At 37.8% G+C, this 18,642-nt stretch overlaps 1 protein-coding gene across 1 annotated transcript in view; it reads right to left on the reverse strand.

Moving 5' to 3' along the window:
* COG5 (component of oligomeric golgi complex 5) overlaps nucleotides 1–18,642 on the reverse strand; it is a 185,740-nt gene that overhangs the window by 61,557 nt on the left and 105,541 nt on the right. Inside the window, exons 8-10 of the mRNA XM_040544709.1 lie at nucleotides 5,106–5,271; nucleotides 2,929–3,041; nucleotides 2,753–2,830 (exon numbers count right to left, since the gene is read on the reverse strand). Of these exons, the coding sequence (XP_040400643.1) occupies nucleotides 2,753–2,830; nucleotides 2,929–3,041; nucleotides 5,106–5,271 (357 nt within the window). The remainder of the gene's footprint in view (nucleotides 1–2,752; nucleotides 2,831–2,928; nucleotides 3,042–5,105; nucleotides 5,272–18,642) is intronic.

The following is an 18,642-nucleotide window of genomic DNA, read 5'->3' on the forward strand; positions in this document are numbered from 1 at the left end:
TGGAAGTGAATTCTGTTACTAATAAGAGAAACCACAGTGTAGAAAAGCTGTGGGTGTTGTCATTGCCCTGCTGCTGAACTTCAGTATTTATAAATTTATGAAGTTCTATGCCTCAGTTTCTCCATCTGTCAGATTTTTGAGTTTCAGTGGTTTTGTGTGTTTGTGTTTGGTTTTTTTTTTTGTGTGTGTGTTTTTGTTTGGTTGGTTTTTAGTGTTTTTTGTTGTAGTAGTTGTTGCTCTTGTTTTTTTTCAAATACATTTTGTGAATCCTTTAATTAATTAGTATTTAAAACTAATTTTTGGATACGACATGCTACAACACTACTAAATATTATGGTAACAGGTAATTAGAAGGCCAGAAAGCACATGTTTGAGATCTTAACAGAGAAAATGCAGGCTGTGCTATCTGTGAAGGGAAGGACAGAAAAAAATTCCCAATGGAAAAAAGAGAATGACTAAAAAAAAAAAAAAGCAAGTTGCTTCCTTGCTATTAAAGGACTTGTGCTTTAAAAAAGCTGGGTCTCCTCTTCTGCTTCCTAGGATGATACTTGCACTGCAATAATCAAAACAAGGAAGCAGATGGACAGGCAAAGTGGTACTGCAGCTGCTGCAGAAGATGACTATAATAATAATGTTGACATCAGTAACAGTAATTAGTGCACAGACCGTAGAGTGGATGATTCGTTTTCCTATCTCCTGGAGCAGGCATGCTGCCCTAGTGAATGGATACAATGTTAGTACCTTTAGTTTGTTTTGTTCATTTGCTCAGTTTATTAATGAAATCCAGTATGATAAAGAAAATCCAACTTTTCTGCCTGACCAGAACACCTGGTGGGGAAAGCATGTTGTTTCAGTTTGATTTAATAATAGATGGAATCTTCATTAGTAAATGGCAAATTACCAATTTCTTACTTATATCTATTTTCAATGTACACAACATTTCTTGCTCTCCCATACAGCCATCTGTACATGCTTTCTTGAATTTCAGCAGCATCTAGTACTTGTCTGATTTTGTCTAAAGAACAACTGGTACTGCATGGTGTCACTTCACCCATCTGCAGGCTTTCAGAGTGTCCTCCTCTTCAGGGGACACTATGGAAAACGGTATAACTGCGAGAACGGCCAAGAAAACCACTGTGTTACAATGAACCACTTAGGTAAGAAGAAAGCAAAGCATCAGTGCTAGCAGCAGTACCGTGTAATGCTAAGAGAGTTCTGGTAGAACTAGACAATGAAGTACCACTGCTCCTTAGCTGCCTCACTGAGAATGACGACTGTCCAGCTTGGTGTTATGCTCTGCCAAAAATCCTGTTGAAGAGCAAAGTATTTGGAAGTGGGATAACTGTGGAGAAACAAATAGATGGGTTTTATCTGAAAAATACAGTTTCTCTCTTAATTGTAAGTAATCCTGTGTTATGAAGTCAATGGGAAGGAAGAGTTATAAAAGGTAACATGAAAGATGCTTAGCATACGACAACCCCAAAACCTTTTATTTATTTTTTTTTAATAAATTTTTCCTTATTCTGCATCTGGCTTCTACTGAGATCTATTTTACCTGTTCATTGTTTCTCCATAATGATAAAAGATTTCCTTTGGCTTCCCTTCATTACCATCTTCAACAACCGGAAAAAATAAAAACCATTTTCAAATGCTGTTCTACCAATGGGGAAAGTGAAACTGAGAAGCACAGGCTCAGGATGGGAGCTACCCACCAACACTGCAAGTTCCTTCATCTCAGCTCCCTTTCTATCCAAACTCTTCCCAAACCTTCCAGAGTTCCTACTTCTCTCTCTAGGTTTCTCCTTAAAAATGCTGATCTACTGAAGGGATCCACCCAGGCAATAATAGACACCTTTGCCAAATCAAACTTTTTAATGAAGAAAATACGCTAAAACTTTATAAGCTTTCTTGAGTTGTGTTTTGTTGTTGTTGTTTTGTTCCTTTATGATACAGAAAGATGTTTAAAGTACCTCACAGAAAAATAATGTTCTATGCAACATCTTTTGGAGCTCAGTTTAACTGACAGATAAACTTACATGCTGTGTTCAAACTTCATTATTTGCTTTTACTCTTGAGAAGACCACATTTGCATATGAACAGTTTCCCCAATGTATTTCAAAAATTAAATTCATGTAAATTAAAAATCCATCCATATACATGGAAAAGGAGATGTCTGCGTAAATACATCTTTTGTTTTTGTATCTTCTCATCTACCAAGGTAGATGAGAAAGCTTCAGTAATACTGTTCCTAACACTAAAGGAGACCATTAATCAAATTATTCCAAATATGAATAGAAAACAATGCAATTGAATGGGAAAGAATAGGTATTCAAAAGAACAGCCACGATTATTTTTCTAGGAAAAAATTGCCAAGAAGTTGGGAAACAGATGGCTGAAAGTGTTAGATGAAGACACATTTTCCTATGCTAACTAACAAACTTAATTAATTGCTCAAATCACATTGTATTTTATGGAATGACATTAATGATCAGTAATAAAAACTGACAGTGGTGCCTTATTGGCTCCCTTTAAAGAAAACAAAAGAAATTATTATAAAAAGAACGTTTATACCCTACAGATGTAACCCACAGACCATAAATACAGCTTTCAGTGTTAATGTGACTTTTACCACTTTCGCATTAATATAATTACAAATTGTTATGGAACTCTAAAATTTTAAACAAAAGCTTTCACTCATGACTATTTCCTAAACAGAATTACTAAAATGTATTGATCTGAATTAAAACTTTACCTTAACTATTTCCTCAATGAAACAGACATGTGAAATAGGATCTCTCTTCTTTGTCAATAGTTTCTGCAAGTGCTGCACCTGTAAGAAAATAAATTATTTAGAGGAAAAGTGACACCTTCTAATACCTTACATGCAAAATTGCCTTGCCAGACAAACAGGAATTAGCTGTTGAGTACCTGTCCACAAGCGGCACAGATCTGATCCATGAGTTTTTCCATGTTTGTCCAGAGAGCAGCTCGAAAAGCTGCTGTGTTCCCAGGTGTTGGCATAGCAGCTCTACCAGGGCCACCTACATGTTTTTTTTAAAAACACGCAACAGCACATTTCAGATTTCACATGTGAAAATTAAAATATTACAAATAGAGATCTTTATGCATACACTGACTTAAGAAATTTTCTTTAAAAAAATCTGAGCAGCTTCAGATAGCTTTGAAACAAAGCTTTGTGAATGGTTTCAGCTGTCTCAACTTCTACATCAACTAAATTCTAAAGTTCAGTGAGAATAATTCAAGGTTCATCACTATTACCTGCTTTACTGATTCATATCTCCACAGAAACACCATGGTTGTGCCAATGACCGTATTGCAGCATATAATAGCAGGATATTACCAGCTCAGCTCAGGACTTGTGAACTAAAAGAAGTGATATTCCAGCTGAAGGGCATGCAACGTCTATACTTTCTATACTATATTCCACATATCTATTTTCAGACCTCAAACTCATTGCAAAAAGTTTTTTTTTTAAGTGTTAAATTTTCATCACAGCTAATCCTGGTGACCATTTCCAGGCAAACGAAGGAAAAGAATATCATCAGGAGTAGTAGTCAACATGGATTTACCAAGGAGAAATCATGCCTGACTACCCTGATAAGCTTCAATAATAAAATTGCAAACTTGATGAATGAGCGGGGAGCAGTGGACATTATCTACCCAGACTTCAAAGACTTCTGACACTGTCCCCCATAAGATCCTCATAGACAAACTGTTGAAGTATGGGCTGTATGAGCACACAAGTGAGGTGGACCGAAAACTGGCTGAATGGACGGCCCCAGGGGGTGGTAATAGGTGGCACAAAGTCTAGTTGGAGGCCAGCAATGAGCAGAGTACCCCAGGGGTAAATACTGTGTCCAGCCCTGTTTAGCATCTTCTTTATCAGTCTGGACGATGGGATAGAGTGCACCCTCAGTAAATTTGTGGATGACACAAAACTGGGAAGAGTGGCTGATTCACCACAGGGCCATGCTGCCATCCAGAGGGACCTTGCCAGGCTGAAGATGTGAGTTGGCATGAACCTTGTGAAGTTCAACAAAGAGAAGAGCAGAGTCCTTCACCTAGGGAGGAAAAACCCCATGCACCAGTACAGGTTGGGTGACACACAGCTGGAAAGCAGGTTGGCAGAAAAGGATTTGGGGGTCCTGGTGGACATCAAGTTGAACATGAAAATTCTCAGTAAATTCTCACGTAAATTCTCAGAGTAAAGAATTTCTTCCTTATATCTAATCTAAATCTACCCTCTTTTAGTTTAAAGCCATTCCCCTTTGTCCTGTCACTACACCCCCTGACAGAGAGTTCCTCCCCAGCTTTCCTGTAGGCCCCCTTTAGGCACTGGACAGCCGCTGTAAGGTCTCCCCAGAGCCTTCTCTTCTCCAGGCTGAACAACCCCAACTCCCTCAGCCTGTCCACATAGGAGAGGTGCTTCAGCCCCTTGATCATCCTTCTGGGCCTCCTCTGGACTCGTTCTAATATGTCCATGCCCTTCTTGGACCTGGATGAGGTAACTTGATGCAGTGGGTGGCATCCCTGCCCCATGGCATGGGGGGTGGAACTAGATGATCTTTAAGGCCCCTTCAATCCAAGCCAGCCATTCTATGATTCTACAATTCTGTGATTCTTGTGCTGGGAACCCCAGAGCTGAACACAGTACTCCAGGTGAGGTCTCACGAGAGCAGAGGAAAAGGGTAGAATCACCTCCCCGTCAGATGTAGTTTCAGGTTTGTTCTACTGCTTGCAAATAATCTCCACCCATCATCTTTCCACCGACACAAAGAAAGAAAAATTTGGATTCAGCTTTCCAAGACAAACTCCTAAGAAAACACTGCAAAGTTGTAAACTAACGAAGACAATTTCCTGGGCAAATGAGGAAAAAGAGAGGGGGGAAAAACATAGGAAAACCTCTGAGTACAATAACAACAAACATTTTAGTTTTGTATTAGATGATCATTGCCATCATCTACCAGTTAAAGCAAGCAGGGAAACATTTAACAGGCTTGGATGTGAGTTTCTTCTATTTGACAACATACAGTATTTCTGTCAAAAAAGATCAGGTAGGGATCTCTGTAAAACAAGTATCATACCTCTTGTAACAGTTTGAGATGGCTGGGTCAATACTTTGATATCCAATGCATTTTTTATGTTCTCCTCCAGGACTGTGCAGTATCCATCCACCACGTTAGCAATGGTATCCTTCAGAGTTCCAAGGTTATAGAAAACCTGAAGAGCAGTTCCCACTTGAGTAGGACTCTAGAGAAAGAAGATTTTCAAAAACGACAATTACCTTTAACTGTATTAATAGATTTATTTTTCCATGATGAAGGCATCGTTTTACAGGACAAGTTCATCTTAAAGTTCAGCCTGCTAATTCATTTCATTTCATGTTAAATAAATGGCATGCATAACAGAGATCAGAGGGGAAAGGAGAGGGCTGATTTCCTTTGACTGCTTAGCAATGCTGAGCTTAGCTTTTTTTGGCAGTACCCTCTGAATAAGAAGAACGGAAAAAAGGATGGGAAGCACAGCTGGCAATATATCTTGGGGTGGGTTACCCCAATAATTCCTAGGTTCTGATCCAATAATTGATCCAATAATTCCTAGGTTAATTAACGTACAGCTATATTCAGCTACAGTGTAGCTAGTGATATTGTTTTAACATATGGTATCTATTACAGCACTGTCATCTCAGTGCCAAACAGCTGATTAAAACTGATATAGATTTAAAAAAAAAAAAACAACTAACCAAGGGCAAGCAGGTCAAGCCCTACCACTGACTGACGCAGAATTTAAGCTAATATTTTTACATTTCTCTTTCTAGTGCTGACAATAACTTCATCTTCCTCACAGCAGAATTAAGAGTGCAAATCAACACAGTGATCATTTCTAAAGCCTTTAAAAAAAAAAAAAGCTTAAGTGTCTTTGTACTGTGAGCTTTTCCAAAATACAGGAGAGTGAAAGCCATTCAAAAACTTTTCAGGTCTATTGTTTAACAGACCTTTGATTATAATTAAATCTCATGATAATACCACTGAGCAACACTTAAACACTGGCATGGGTGCTATTCAGCAAGAGAAAAGCTTCAAATTACTGCCTTTGGAAACAAAGCACTGTCATCCAGATGCTGAATACTGCTTTTTTATTCAGCATTCATAGGCAGTTAGTGGAGGAGAGTGATCAGCTGATTATTCACACGTTAGAGATGCAGCCTTTCCTCATTTTTTCTTAGTGAATTCTGGTAGCAGGAAAGAATCTGGTCTGGCAGAAATCCTCGCCCCCAGACTGGACAGAAGCATAGGAGACCACAGGAGCATCCCACCAGAAACCCCATTTTGACTTCCTCTAGCAGTGAGCCCTTATGCCATCACACTCTCCTTGCTCGAGGCTGCCGCAGTAGCAGCCACTGACATTAAAAGGGACTGCAAGACCCATGTAATCTTGCTTCGTCTTCCCCAGGTGAGAGTTTTCTTCAGCTAGACACTGTTGAATGAAAGAAAGTGTGTGCTCAACTGCCTCTCAAATGTGGGGAACTTGCACTGACACCACACCAGTAAAGCTATGACACAGCTGTTAGGTCAAGGGTCCGCTTGCTGGCACATCCACTTACTGCAACAACTCTCCTAACACATCAATGAACAGTGCCTCTCCCCAAAACTAATGTTTCACAGGTTTAATCCATGTTCATGACTTTCTAGGGTTTCTGTGTAACTACAAAGCTCAGAACCACAATTAAAGCACAAAAACTAGACCCCACCTCCTTGTCAGATCCCAGTGAAGAGTTTCCAGGTTTAGGGCACAGCAATGCAATATTAGGCATGCAATATGGTTTGCAGACCTTACACTAACTGTACCAGTTTCTTTTTCCAAACAGTGTGGGTGTTAATGAGCATTCCCAGCCGAGTATTATGGGCCCGGGACTTGTAGGTTTAGTTTTTTGACAACTGGGTACGCTGTAAAATTTCTAAGCATCCTGTGGGTGTGCTTGTGGAGGTGGAAAAGTAAGCCATAAGGACTGGAAGATTAATGGGATGTCAGAAAATGAAGAATAGTATAATGCAAGGAGGGAATCTAGGGACAGAATGAACAAGAAAAATAGAAATGGGAAGAAGGTGGGAAATAGAATGGAAAGAAACTAGAAGGAAGAAAAAGAATGAAACTGAAAGGAAGGAAAGCAAGAAAAGACTTCTCTCATTTACCAGTCTTCCCTGTTGAAATTGTCTTGATTTTTATAGACTGTTTATAAAATTATAAATCCAGACAGAAAGGCAGTAATGTAAAATCAATACCGTACTACAACTGTAACAGCATTCAACCAGCTTTCAGTCAGATTCCAGATTCCAGTAAATGTTCATATATTAATTAACAAAAAAAAAAAATAGAACAGCAGACAGGGCACTGGCTATCCTGAATAACCTATGGTCAGATACTTTCCTGACAGAGGCAATACAGGCACAAACCCTTTCAGTCAAAAGATGAACCTCAGGGCTCCCACAGGTTAGCAAACTATCTCTGCAGCTACTGGTCAAGAAAGACAGAAATGCGTTCCCACAGAGCCTGGGCTCTGTTTCAAAAGACCTGGTTTTAGCCAAAGGTTGTCAAACAATTCATTCTGAAGCTAGGAATTATTAGAGAATAACCAAAACACACTCTTATGGAAAACTGTTATTCACTAGAAATACCTTCCAAATTTAGTAGCAAAGTGAAAATCGGAGTAGAAGAAAGATGATGTAGGTGCCTTACTTCTTGCTTTAAATTGTGGACATGGCTGCTGACAGATGGGTTTTAGCTCATGTATTCACCCTGTGTATATCAGGGATTAAACATATACGAAAACTCTGACATTATACTATAAAATACCTTTTTTTTTTTCGTATACAGCATTTTTCTCACTACAAAAACAGTCTGTGTTTTATTTGCCCCAGACAGGCTATATAAAGTCCATTGTTGGTTCAGCTCTAGTCCAACTGCATTTTTTTATGCACAGCTAATTTCTAGGTTTAGACAACATGTTAAAAAAAATGTAGAATCTCTTGGGAACAATTGTATTACATAGAAATAAAATGTTGGAAAGCTAGAAGAAAACAAACAATTGTACTTTCAGGCTTGCATACACACCTCAAAATTAGACTGCTTACCATTAGTACACACTGAACAAAAATTTGAGAATCAGTATTGCAGAATTTGCCACTACCAAGAGATTTTATAAGAAATTGCCCCATATATTTTTCTTCTATTTGCAAAAGCTTAAAGCTAAATGATTCTGAGAGTCAAAAGATTGTCACAATTTTTATCAAATGTAAAGCATGCATTTGAGTAAAAAAATCTCTCTACAAAAGTGATTTACAATGGAAAATGGAATTACATCAGAGAATAATATCCAGAACAGCTATCCAAAAAGGAACATTGGGTAAAGTAGTATAACTATTTTTTAGATGGGATTTAAGAAGTTTACAAACAGGATTTCATAATCAAGTTGTCTACCACTGCAGGCAACTACACTTAGCAATTTGTAAGTGTTCACCTTAGAGAACATAAGATCCTATGTTCCTTTTTGTTTTAAATGCCTTGTTTTGTGAATGAACACTCAGATTGGATTGTCTGTTTTTACCATGTAAGAATGTATGGGCAGTTAGAGCAAGAGGAAGACAAAATTCTGCTTCTAATAAGACAATGTCTTACAAGAAAATACTCCTTTATATAATAAATTACCATCCTCAAAATATTTATACACATACCATAAATTTTAATTTATGGCAAACAAGGGAGATGGGATAAAGAAAAATAGCATGGCATTTAGTAAAATGTTAGCAGTACAGCATAATATAACGTGCATCCACACAACCATACACAAATGAAATAAAACTGTAACCCCACAACCTGTAGGCCTACAATACTACCTACTTGAAGATCAACTATATTGACCCTCAGATAATAAAAATTACACTGGGGCAGGGAGCTAAGGAGAGATGGAGCTAAGTCCAGCGGTAATACTCTTCTCTGTTCAAATCACCCCTGCACTTGGCATGTCACAACATAATACGTTACAGATATACGGAACGGAAACTATATCTGACAAATTGAAGAGTATAGAAAGACTCCTTGAATCATCAGTTCAGTATATGAAAAAATACAGAGTCACAGAATCGTAGGGATCGGAAGGGACCTCCAGAGATCATCGGGTCCAACCCCCCTGCCAAAGCAGGTTCCCTAGAGCAGGCTGCCCAGGTAGGCGTCCAGACGGGTCTTGAATATCTCCAGAGAAGGAGACTCCACAAAAAAAAATGCACTAATTTGCTTAAAAGCAAGTTCTACAATTTAAGAAACTGGCACAAAATTTCAAAATAGCAGAGTTCCTCGACATTCATCACAGAACATATGAAATAGCTTAATCATCATAAGGCTGGTATTAGTCACCATGTGAAAAGAGGTATGGATGTTTCAAATTATGTTTTAGCAAAACATGAAGATACCCATTATCACGAGTACCTATGAAGAGATGGCACCTTCATACCAACAGCTCCTTTTCTCAGTCATTCAAAGCTGTTCATTTTAGCAACATCATCTCTGATGCATTTTATTCCATTCCATTCGGTTCTCTAGACTATCATAGCCAAGAAGAAAAAAAAGGTGACAAGGAATCATTCTGTAGTCATTAGGTATGAATGTCTTTTTCTTTCACAATTATATCATGTGGTTGTTTTCCAGAGTAGGCAATGAGACTCAATAACCCACGAGGTGCTGTCCAGTCCAAGCCAACATTTACAGTCATTCTGCAGAGTAGAACCCTATCTGGTCATTTCCTTTCCCACAGAGATAATGACCCTGTGAAGACTAGATAGAAAAAAGTCATTACAGACTTAAAGTAAATAAATACCTACCAAATTTCTAGTTTGTAAATATCTCCTAGGATGGAAGCAAGTCATTTTTTTTCTGTCAAATACCAACACTGCAAATGACTATTATAGAATGTCCAACACTGTAGGCTTTTATCTTGTGATTGCCACTATCATTATCTGAACAATCTTCTGAAAGCATGGCTAAATAAAAAGCAATTTTCTTTTTCATTATTAGAAATGCAGCTTGGATGAGCAAGCCTCACAAGAAAGTGTGGTGATGACACTGAGCGAATTTGGGGCCTGGAAGATTCCTAGCATAAGGCTGAACTGAAAATAAGAAACCTAGATGACAGGCAAAACTAATCAGCTCAACAGTTATAAACACAGTTTCCAAACTCACTGTAACTTCTCAGGGCATGGGATTGACCATGTGGCCCTTTATTCTCCAGCCCGTGCTGTCCCCAGGAACTCAGAATCCTATTTCTTTACACAGTGCAAATCTGTCCATATGACCCCATGCTGCAGCGTTTTCACCTGTGTGGACTATCATCTCAAATGAATTTCCACAAATACTCATGGACATATAGTATATGTGACAATTAAAACTTCATGAATAATTAGTGTTAGAAAAGTAACTCATTCCTAACTGTCTTGTAGTTAAATTTCACAGGTGCCAGTACCACAAAATCAGAAGGGCCCTCTGAGGAAACGTTTCTGCACAAAAGTTTAGAAGCACTATATTCAGGGAAGTCAAGCCTGAACCAGTCCCTCACTTAGTAATGAAGTTCCATAGCTACTCGTGTACCCAAAACCACTTTCACTTTCCTTACTAAAATCAGAAGAATGACTCTGATTGAAAATCTGTATTACTCGCAGACCCTGTACAGGAAAGACTGTGGCAGGAACACAACAGAAACTTTTCACTATATACATATATATATATATATATATATAAATAAAATGTATATGTAGACATACATATTATGTGCTGCCATACCCTTAAGCGGCAAAACATTTACCGTGTCCCATACACACAAACAAAAAGCGTAACAGAATACAAAAAGAATTACATCGGTTGCCTAGTTAAGGAAGAGCCATAATTACTAGTAAGTCCAGGTATTCCATGTATCACTTCAACAAAGTGGTCTGACAATGTGGCAAAGCAAGAACTACCACAAATAATATTTTCAAAGACACAACATTTCCTAGCCATCAAAAAATAGCTGTCATAAACATATAGGAACAGTAGAACATGGCACAAACCAAAATAACCAAACCTGCAAGCTAAGAAACATTCTCTGACTGAGGATACAGAAGGCTATTGCAATTCTTTAGGAATAAATACTTACAAAACCATCTTCCAGAATGGTGCTTTTGAGTAACTTTGACTAGCACTTAGTATTAAATAATTTAATTTTATAGTAGATTTACTATATTGGAAACTATTTCCGTTATGTTCCTACATTTACTTCATGTGGCTAATTTTGTTAGTATGAAATAGCATTTGTAATTTCCAACACAGCATGGCTGTACAAGATCACTTCAACAAGCTGAAAAAGTGCTCTTCATAGCTTCTGCAATGGTTTTAAATTTGTTGCAAATACATGTGCATATATAGTGTTAACAACCAGTTAGTCTAGCTTTCTTTGTGAGGCTGAAAATCCCTGGTCAGCTCTTCATTTACAGTATTTTCTCCTTCTCACCTCTTGATGCAATCCAACCCACTGCCTCCTTCAAATGTTTTTTCATTGATGAGGTTACTACCCCTAATGATATGTATTACTACTTGAAGGCAAGATAATTGAGAAAGGTTTTGTAGACACTTGCAGTTACCACTTACAAGTAGTTCTTAGTCGTCTCTTACGGAAACCAAATGTGAAAAAAAGTGAGAAGTTACTTGGAAGTTGTGCCTCAATTTAAAGAGCTCAAACAGGTAAGCAGTAAAGGAAACTCAGCCACCCCAGTCACAGAAAAGGTAAAGTGACCTACTGAACAGAGTTAATAACTTACTGAGACTTGCTGGAACCCTTGCTTTGCAGTATCACTTTGCTATTTTAATTGCAGAAAAAATTAACAAAAACCTAAAAGTAGAAATTAAATGCCAATGAAATTCAACTGCAGTCTAAAAACAGTATTTTATTTCATTTCTATATGTCCAGGCTTTAAAAAAAAAATTAATTGGTATATCACAACTCCTAAAAATGAACCTACTTAGGGAAGCGCATCTCTATGATCATTATCACTCCATCTGTCTTTTACTCTGTTCATCTTTAAAATCTGAGCAATACATGAAAAGGTCAAATTGACAATGTAAAGCCAAAGAATACAGACTTTTTTCTAATGAACTTCCAGTTCTTCCCGTTTTGACCTTTGAAGACTTGGAGGAAGTGTGAGGTTAAGACGTTACATTTTTCTATAGAAGGCAATACTGACATAATACGCTGGCTAGACTCTAAAAAAGCACATTTGAAACCTTAAGAGGCAAGAATCCCCCAGCTAAATATTTAAATATGGTTAGGTTATAATATCTACCTTCTGCCAGCCCATGTTTGGAATACCCAACTTCCTACAGTAGAAGGACTTTGGCTTTCAAAGTGAACAATGAGCCATAAACTCCATCATGTCCTCAAGCTAGGTCAGCCTTTTGTTTCTTAGAGTAACAAGAAGTATATAACAAGAAGCACTGCACTACAAAGGTTGAGAAAAGAAAGAAAGGAGAAAAAAAAAGAAACAGCGGCAATAAAATACTAGAAAGCAAAGAAACAAGATTTTTCAACACAGCTAAATAGCTTGCCAAAACACTTATTCTCAATAATAGTGTAATCAAAGCAACAGATGGCTAAGAGCTAATGGAACAGAAAGGCATCAGGAACTGTCGTAAAGAATTATCTCATGAAACATCAAGCACTTTCCCAAAGTTTACCAAAGCCTTAGGCTATCAACGTGACAGCAATTTGAAAGAAAGTATCTGGCACCTCTGAGGACAGATAGCTAGGGCAAGTAGTCCATAACAATTAAAGAGTTTATCCTACAATGCTGCATTTGAGTTCAGAAAGAGTATAAATTCAGAATAGAAATCAGACAAAATGCTAAATCTGGCAGGCTATAAGGAAATGGGGGCATCTGACCCAAATCAAACTTCTTAAAATGCATTTCTCACCTACCTCTTACACAACCTGACCAATCTCTAAAGCTCTCTACGGTAACAAATCTTTCGGCCAGTTAATCTGAAGATGATCACTACTGAAAAAAACCCACAGTTATCACTGTCTGACAAGGGCCAGAGTAGCACCTCTGTTGCCTCCATGCAACTTCAACTTGCACCTGCTGACTGAAGCACAGAAATATAAGGACACAAGATCTCATCAGTAATTCTGAGCTCTGGACAGCAGCTCATCACCAGGTGTTTTCTCCCACCACAGAATATCCTTATGCATGTGCTCACTCTGTTAACTGGTTAAACAAAGTCATTACAAGCAACAGAAATCCTAGGATTTACTTCTAATTAATCCTTAGCATTTAAGATTAGGGATTAGCTACCTGAGAGCTGTAATTGGTTTGTTTTTCTCCTCTGTTTATAAAAAAATCCAGTTTCAGACAAACACCCTTCAAAAGGTATGTTCCAAATGATTTAAATACCTAAAAGCCCACCTGTTTTTCTTTTGTTGTTTTTTTTTTTGTTCCCTTGCTAGTCTTTGCAATAAGATAATAATTACCTGCGCAAGTGACAGCATCTCATTTATGGAATCCGTGTTACATATTGTCAAAAGCTCTGAAGTGCCCTCAAATATGTTAAAGGGACTAACTTTAAAAAGTTATTTTAAATTATTTTCAATTATTGTTTTCATGTTTAACTTTTTGGGAATGATACCTGCAGCAGGAAAGAAGGGGGACAGAATAGGACAAGAATAAACAAGTGCCTGACTTCTTCCAAGCAGAAGACATTTTTCATCATCTAGGAGCCTCAGCATTTTGCTGCAAGATTTCTGCTTTCCAATGCAACATACTGTTCAGTTCTATATGCCATTTCAAAATAATCCACAGCTTTAAATACTTTGTTATCATAGGAACATCTCCAAACAGGCGATTATGCAGAATTTGATGTGGCATTGAGTAGCAGATCAAGAACACGATAAAACACCCGTTTCTCAGAGATTGAGACAAAGAACAGGTTTTTAACCTGAGAAAAAGGCAAAATGAATTATATCATCTTGTTTAGATAAGTATCATGTCTTTTCGATCAGATTTTTCACTCTGCTGTATGCAGATGTGGCTTATTAATGCTTGATACGTTCTCCTTGGATCACCTAATTGCATTATTTCAGAACCTGTTAACAATCAACAGCCAACAGCACAAACCCCAAATAGAATTACAGCCTGGAAAAGGCATTTAACAATAACATACTATTTTATCTGGGGAGAAAGAGCCTCGCTGTAGCCTTAGTTTTGAAGAGAGACAGATACACAAAAGTACCAATTAAAAAGACTGGGATGGATTATACAGAGATGCAGCCAAAGCCAGGGTCACTCTCTGCTCAGTTCTATCTGTGGAATCCGAGCAGAATTTCATACACACTGTTTACCTATGGATATTTAAACCAAATTAGAAATCATTTTAATCAAACTGGTATAAAACGTTTGAATGGACAAGGACTTTGGAGGAAGAATATTTTATTTCAATTTTTATTAAATTAATTCTGTAGAGACAAGACCACCCTAATTGAAGCACTGTGATGTCAGTGACGAAGAAAAGCCTCTATGGATCTCAGTCCAATCTCACCTCAAGTATTTTCAAAGAGATCTAATCTTAGCTTGCCTTTCTTGATCTGTAGCAAGGTGAACACTTCCTCATTTCACAGCTCCACCTTATCCATTTCCCATTTCATCCTCCAACCCTTCTGTACAGTTTTGTTCTCCTAACTGCTCCTTCCATTCACATTTTTCTCTCAGCAGCTAGATTCAGCTCCTAAACTTAGTTTCCAGTTCCCATACTGACACACACCGTCCTCAGTCTCCTCCTTTCTACCCTTATAGCATATTTTATTTACAAAGCCTTTCACAGTTGAGCTGCTCATAGCAGTGGCCCGTGCCTCTCTGCATATAAATGTATGAATCAATTACCATATTTGCATTAATTATCCTAACAGCATTAGAATCAGATACCTTCCTGTCCTTTTACATATTAGCCAGCCTTCGTGCCGTTCCAGTTCTGCAATGTGGTCAGGGCTGCCCAAGACGTACCAGCTGACACGTTTCCAGTCCACAGAAAGCACCTAAACAGATGGACAGCCAGAACACACAAGCAGACTATGCAGCAGCCTCTAATTTGAAATCACTTCTGTCTGCAAAGAAAGCTGAACTCAGTGTTATTAAACATTCCTATGTTTTCATGATGGATATTCTACGAGGAGTAATTTTTTAGTGATCACGAATGACATTTACTAATTGGTATGAAACCAAACTAAGTGCTTCCCATTTCAGAATAACTGGCCTCAATGGAAAGATCTAACACTCAGGGTAGTTTCTTATGGCTTTCTAAGGAGCTCTGATTTTTTTCCTGGACACACACGATGCATAGCTAATTCCAGTAGATATGTAAAACCAGTACACCTACCCATACTCTTTGAAAAGCATTATCAAGCTCGAGTTAATATGCATTTAAAATGTCACCTACAAGGGAAGATTAAGTTTTAACATTTTGCTGGCAAATGGCCAGATTAATCAAGATGAACCTTCAAAAAAAAAAAGGACCATAGTGAATTTAAAAATCATCCAGCTGTTCTCATATAAAACTGTCACTAAACAGAATATAAAGATTTTGGCAAACAGCTGAGTGATGAATCATAGCAGAGTGAAGGGATATAAAACATTAATGACTTCTCAATTTTCACCTATTACTTTACTATAAAAGACAGGTAAAAATATTGTACAGATCAGATGTATTTTCAGGAATACCCATTTATAGGAACTATTTATAAACCACTTTCTTGCACTATCATAAAAACAGGAACAGAAATGATGGGATTAGCAGGGCCACAGAATAATAAATCCTTACAAATAAACACCGGAAAGTGCAGGCTATTTGTTGTGCTGCACTGAAAAGTACAGTGAAGTACTTGCAAATACTCCATTATCCAGTCACAGATTTTTTGGTCTAATTCTGCATTTATGAGTCACAAACACCTACAGGAAAAAAAAAAAAGGAAAAAAAGAAAAAAAACCAACCCAGACACATTATCTGTCAATCCGTTTTGATTAACCATTTACACAGGCTAGGAGCAGCAAAGAATTTAACTTTATAAAAATACCATTCCACGGTTGGACACCAATTACATTAAGCTTCCTAAATTACCTCTATATAGGGCAAGTGCACAATGGTGAAGTGATATAAAGCTTTCTACATCACATCTGAAAGCAAACAAATTCTGCACAATCCCATAATCTGTTTCTAAATTCAGTATACATATTTTAATAAATGCATAGATCCATCAAAATCTGAATGATCAGAATCCCACTGTAGAAAGAGAGAACACCCATGTCCATTACTGTCATGGCTTTATAACCCAGCAGTAAAAAAAAGTAAGTCACAATGTGAAAATAAAACCTCTGTTAATTTTACAACTATTTTTCTACAAGCATGCACAGTATAAAAGATGAATCTGCTAGTGTAGAATGACTTCTCCACCACCAAGTCTTTTTATTCTTTTTTTCTTAATAACCCTTTAAGAAAAGCGGTGTTTCTCTTATTTAAAAGAAAATCAAATCAAATTCTCCTTTACATATTCTCTAGTTACTAATTGTTGCTTTCCAATACTTCTACTAGCAATGAACATGACCAAGAAACATTACAAAATGCATCCAGGAACTTAAATGACTGCAGGGCAATGAAATTCTTTGGTATTTGCACTCACTGTGCATTTTTGGGATACCCCCATTGGACACTGTATTTAATTTAGTGATTAATCACTGACATTCCAAACATTCATTTTTTTTAATATCACATTCATATATATAAGTGTACTTACACTATTATGTATCAGCATTGTGCAGAAACAATTAGAAAGCTTTAAAAGGCACTGTGAATGTGACAGGAGAACAAAGTGAATCTACCAGTTTTAACATTTATAGGAATACCACATTCATGTCATTTTTTATCTTCTGCTTGCTTTACTACTAACAACACAATGGATTTGAGGTTTTCTTTAGCAAGGGCACAGGGAACAAGTATCAAGTGATTTGGGATCAAATACCACATTGACATCATGCTTCACATTTTCCATCTGGAAAATAAAGACAATAATCCACAACCAAGATCTATGCTAAAGATGTATTTATTTAATTATTGCTGCTAGCATCATGAATAACTTCTTTTCAGTTTTATGAATAATTAACTCTTTCAAAGAAGTGAAATATCTGTCCACAATTTCTTAAAAAACAAACAAACAAAAAATAAAAAACAGCTGGAAACTCAAGTTATATTTTGTAGTGAATGTGTCTAATCAGCCATAAAGGACAATATTGTTAACATAGCATTAGAGCAGATTAAATAATTGGGCATTTTTAGGTCCCAGACCATAAATACATTGTAGGATATATAATTGCATGTCTGAGCCCAGAAACACATTTTTCCCCTAGTGAAAAGCAAGAACATGTATTTTCTTCTAAACACCTCTCTGTACACTTCCTTCCTCTCCAACTCTGCCTCTGGAGTATCTGACAAATACTTTTACTTTTTAAATGCTGAAGATCCTCTTTCATTTGAAGCTGTTGTCGTGACAGGTTTCCATAGTGCTTCCCTGCAGCAATCACTGCTTCTGCCTTCTCTATTTCTATTTTAAAAAATAACTCTGACTAGCAAAAAAAAAGGAAAGATTCAGAAAAAAAAAAGGGGGGGGTGCAGAGGGGGCGAGCTTAAATAAATTGCCTCTGCGTTACAGCCAGAACAGCAGCAGAAAGGAAGCAACGCTGAACAATGCTGTTTGCTCTCCCATACCCCTTTGCAGGTTTAAGTCACCAAAGTAAAGGCAAGCTTATTTTTAAAATCGGTTCCAACCATGTTAATTCTTCGCTAAGAAGTAATAGCAGTGCAGTTAATGAAAATTCAGGGAAACAGCAGTTCTTTTAATGACTTCAATGTGTTTTTAAGTTGTAGAGAGAAAAAAACAATCTGCTGACTGGAGATTGGACTCGGGAGCTTAAGATGTGACTGTGAGCAGGTCACTGAGGCCTCAGTGCACAGGGTCCTGAACCCAGACCTTCCCAGCTGCCAAGGACATGCTGTCCCCAGTGGCCTACAGCTCTTCCTCCATTTTACCCATGAACGTTGTTTCCCTTGGGTCTATACCTTCTCTATCAAGTAGATCCAAGATCTCAGCACAAATGAGTTGTCTCATCTGCACAAGTATACGATAAAGTTCATGTATGCTTGTAGAAGTTGACTTGGACATGCTGTAGTGACGAGCCCTTGAGCGGCCAGAGCAGCGTGCTACCACCCCAGCCCTGCTGGGAGCTCCAGGGCACTTCTTAAAATGAGAAACAGTCCAAAGCCCCTCAGGCTTGGTATGGCACTGGGCCTCACTCCCTGAAGACGTGCTTCAGCGCCTGTAGCACAGAACACAGGTGCCTTCGTTCCAAGCAGCCAGCCATGCCTAAACGGAAGACTCAGGTACATCAGCTCAGGAAAGGTATTTGCTTGTGAATCCCAGCAAAGCTATTCCTTTAAGAACTGTAAATGCGTGCCTGGGTATAGAAGAAAGGCTGGTTTTTGTACACTGACCTTTCTCTCTCC

This window comes from Cygnus olor, chromosome 1, assembly GCF_009769625.2.
Source record: "Cygnus olor isolate bCygOlo1 chromosome 1, bCygOlo1.pri.v2, whole genome shotgun sequence".
NCBI classification, from domain to species: Eukaryota; Metazoa; Chordata; class Aves; order Anseriformes; family Anatidae; genus Cygnus; species Cygnus olor.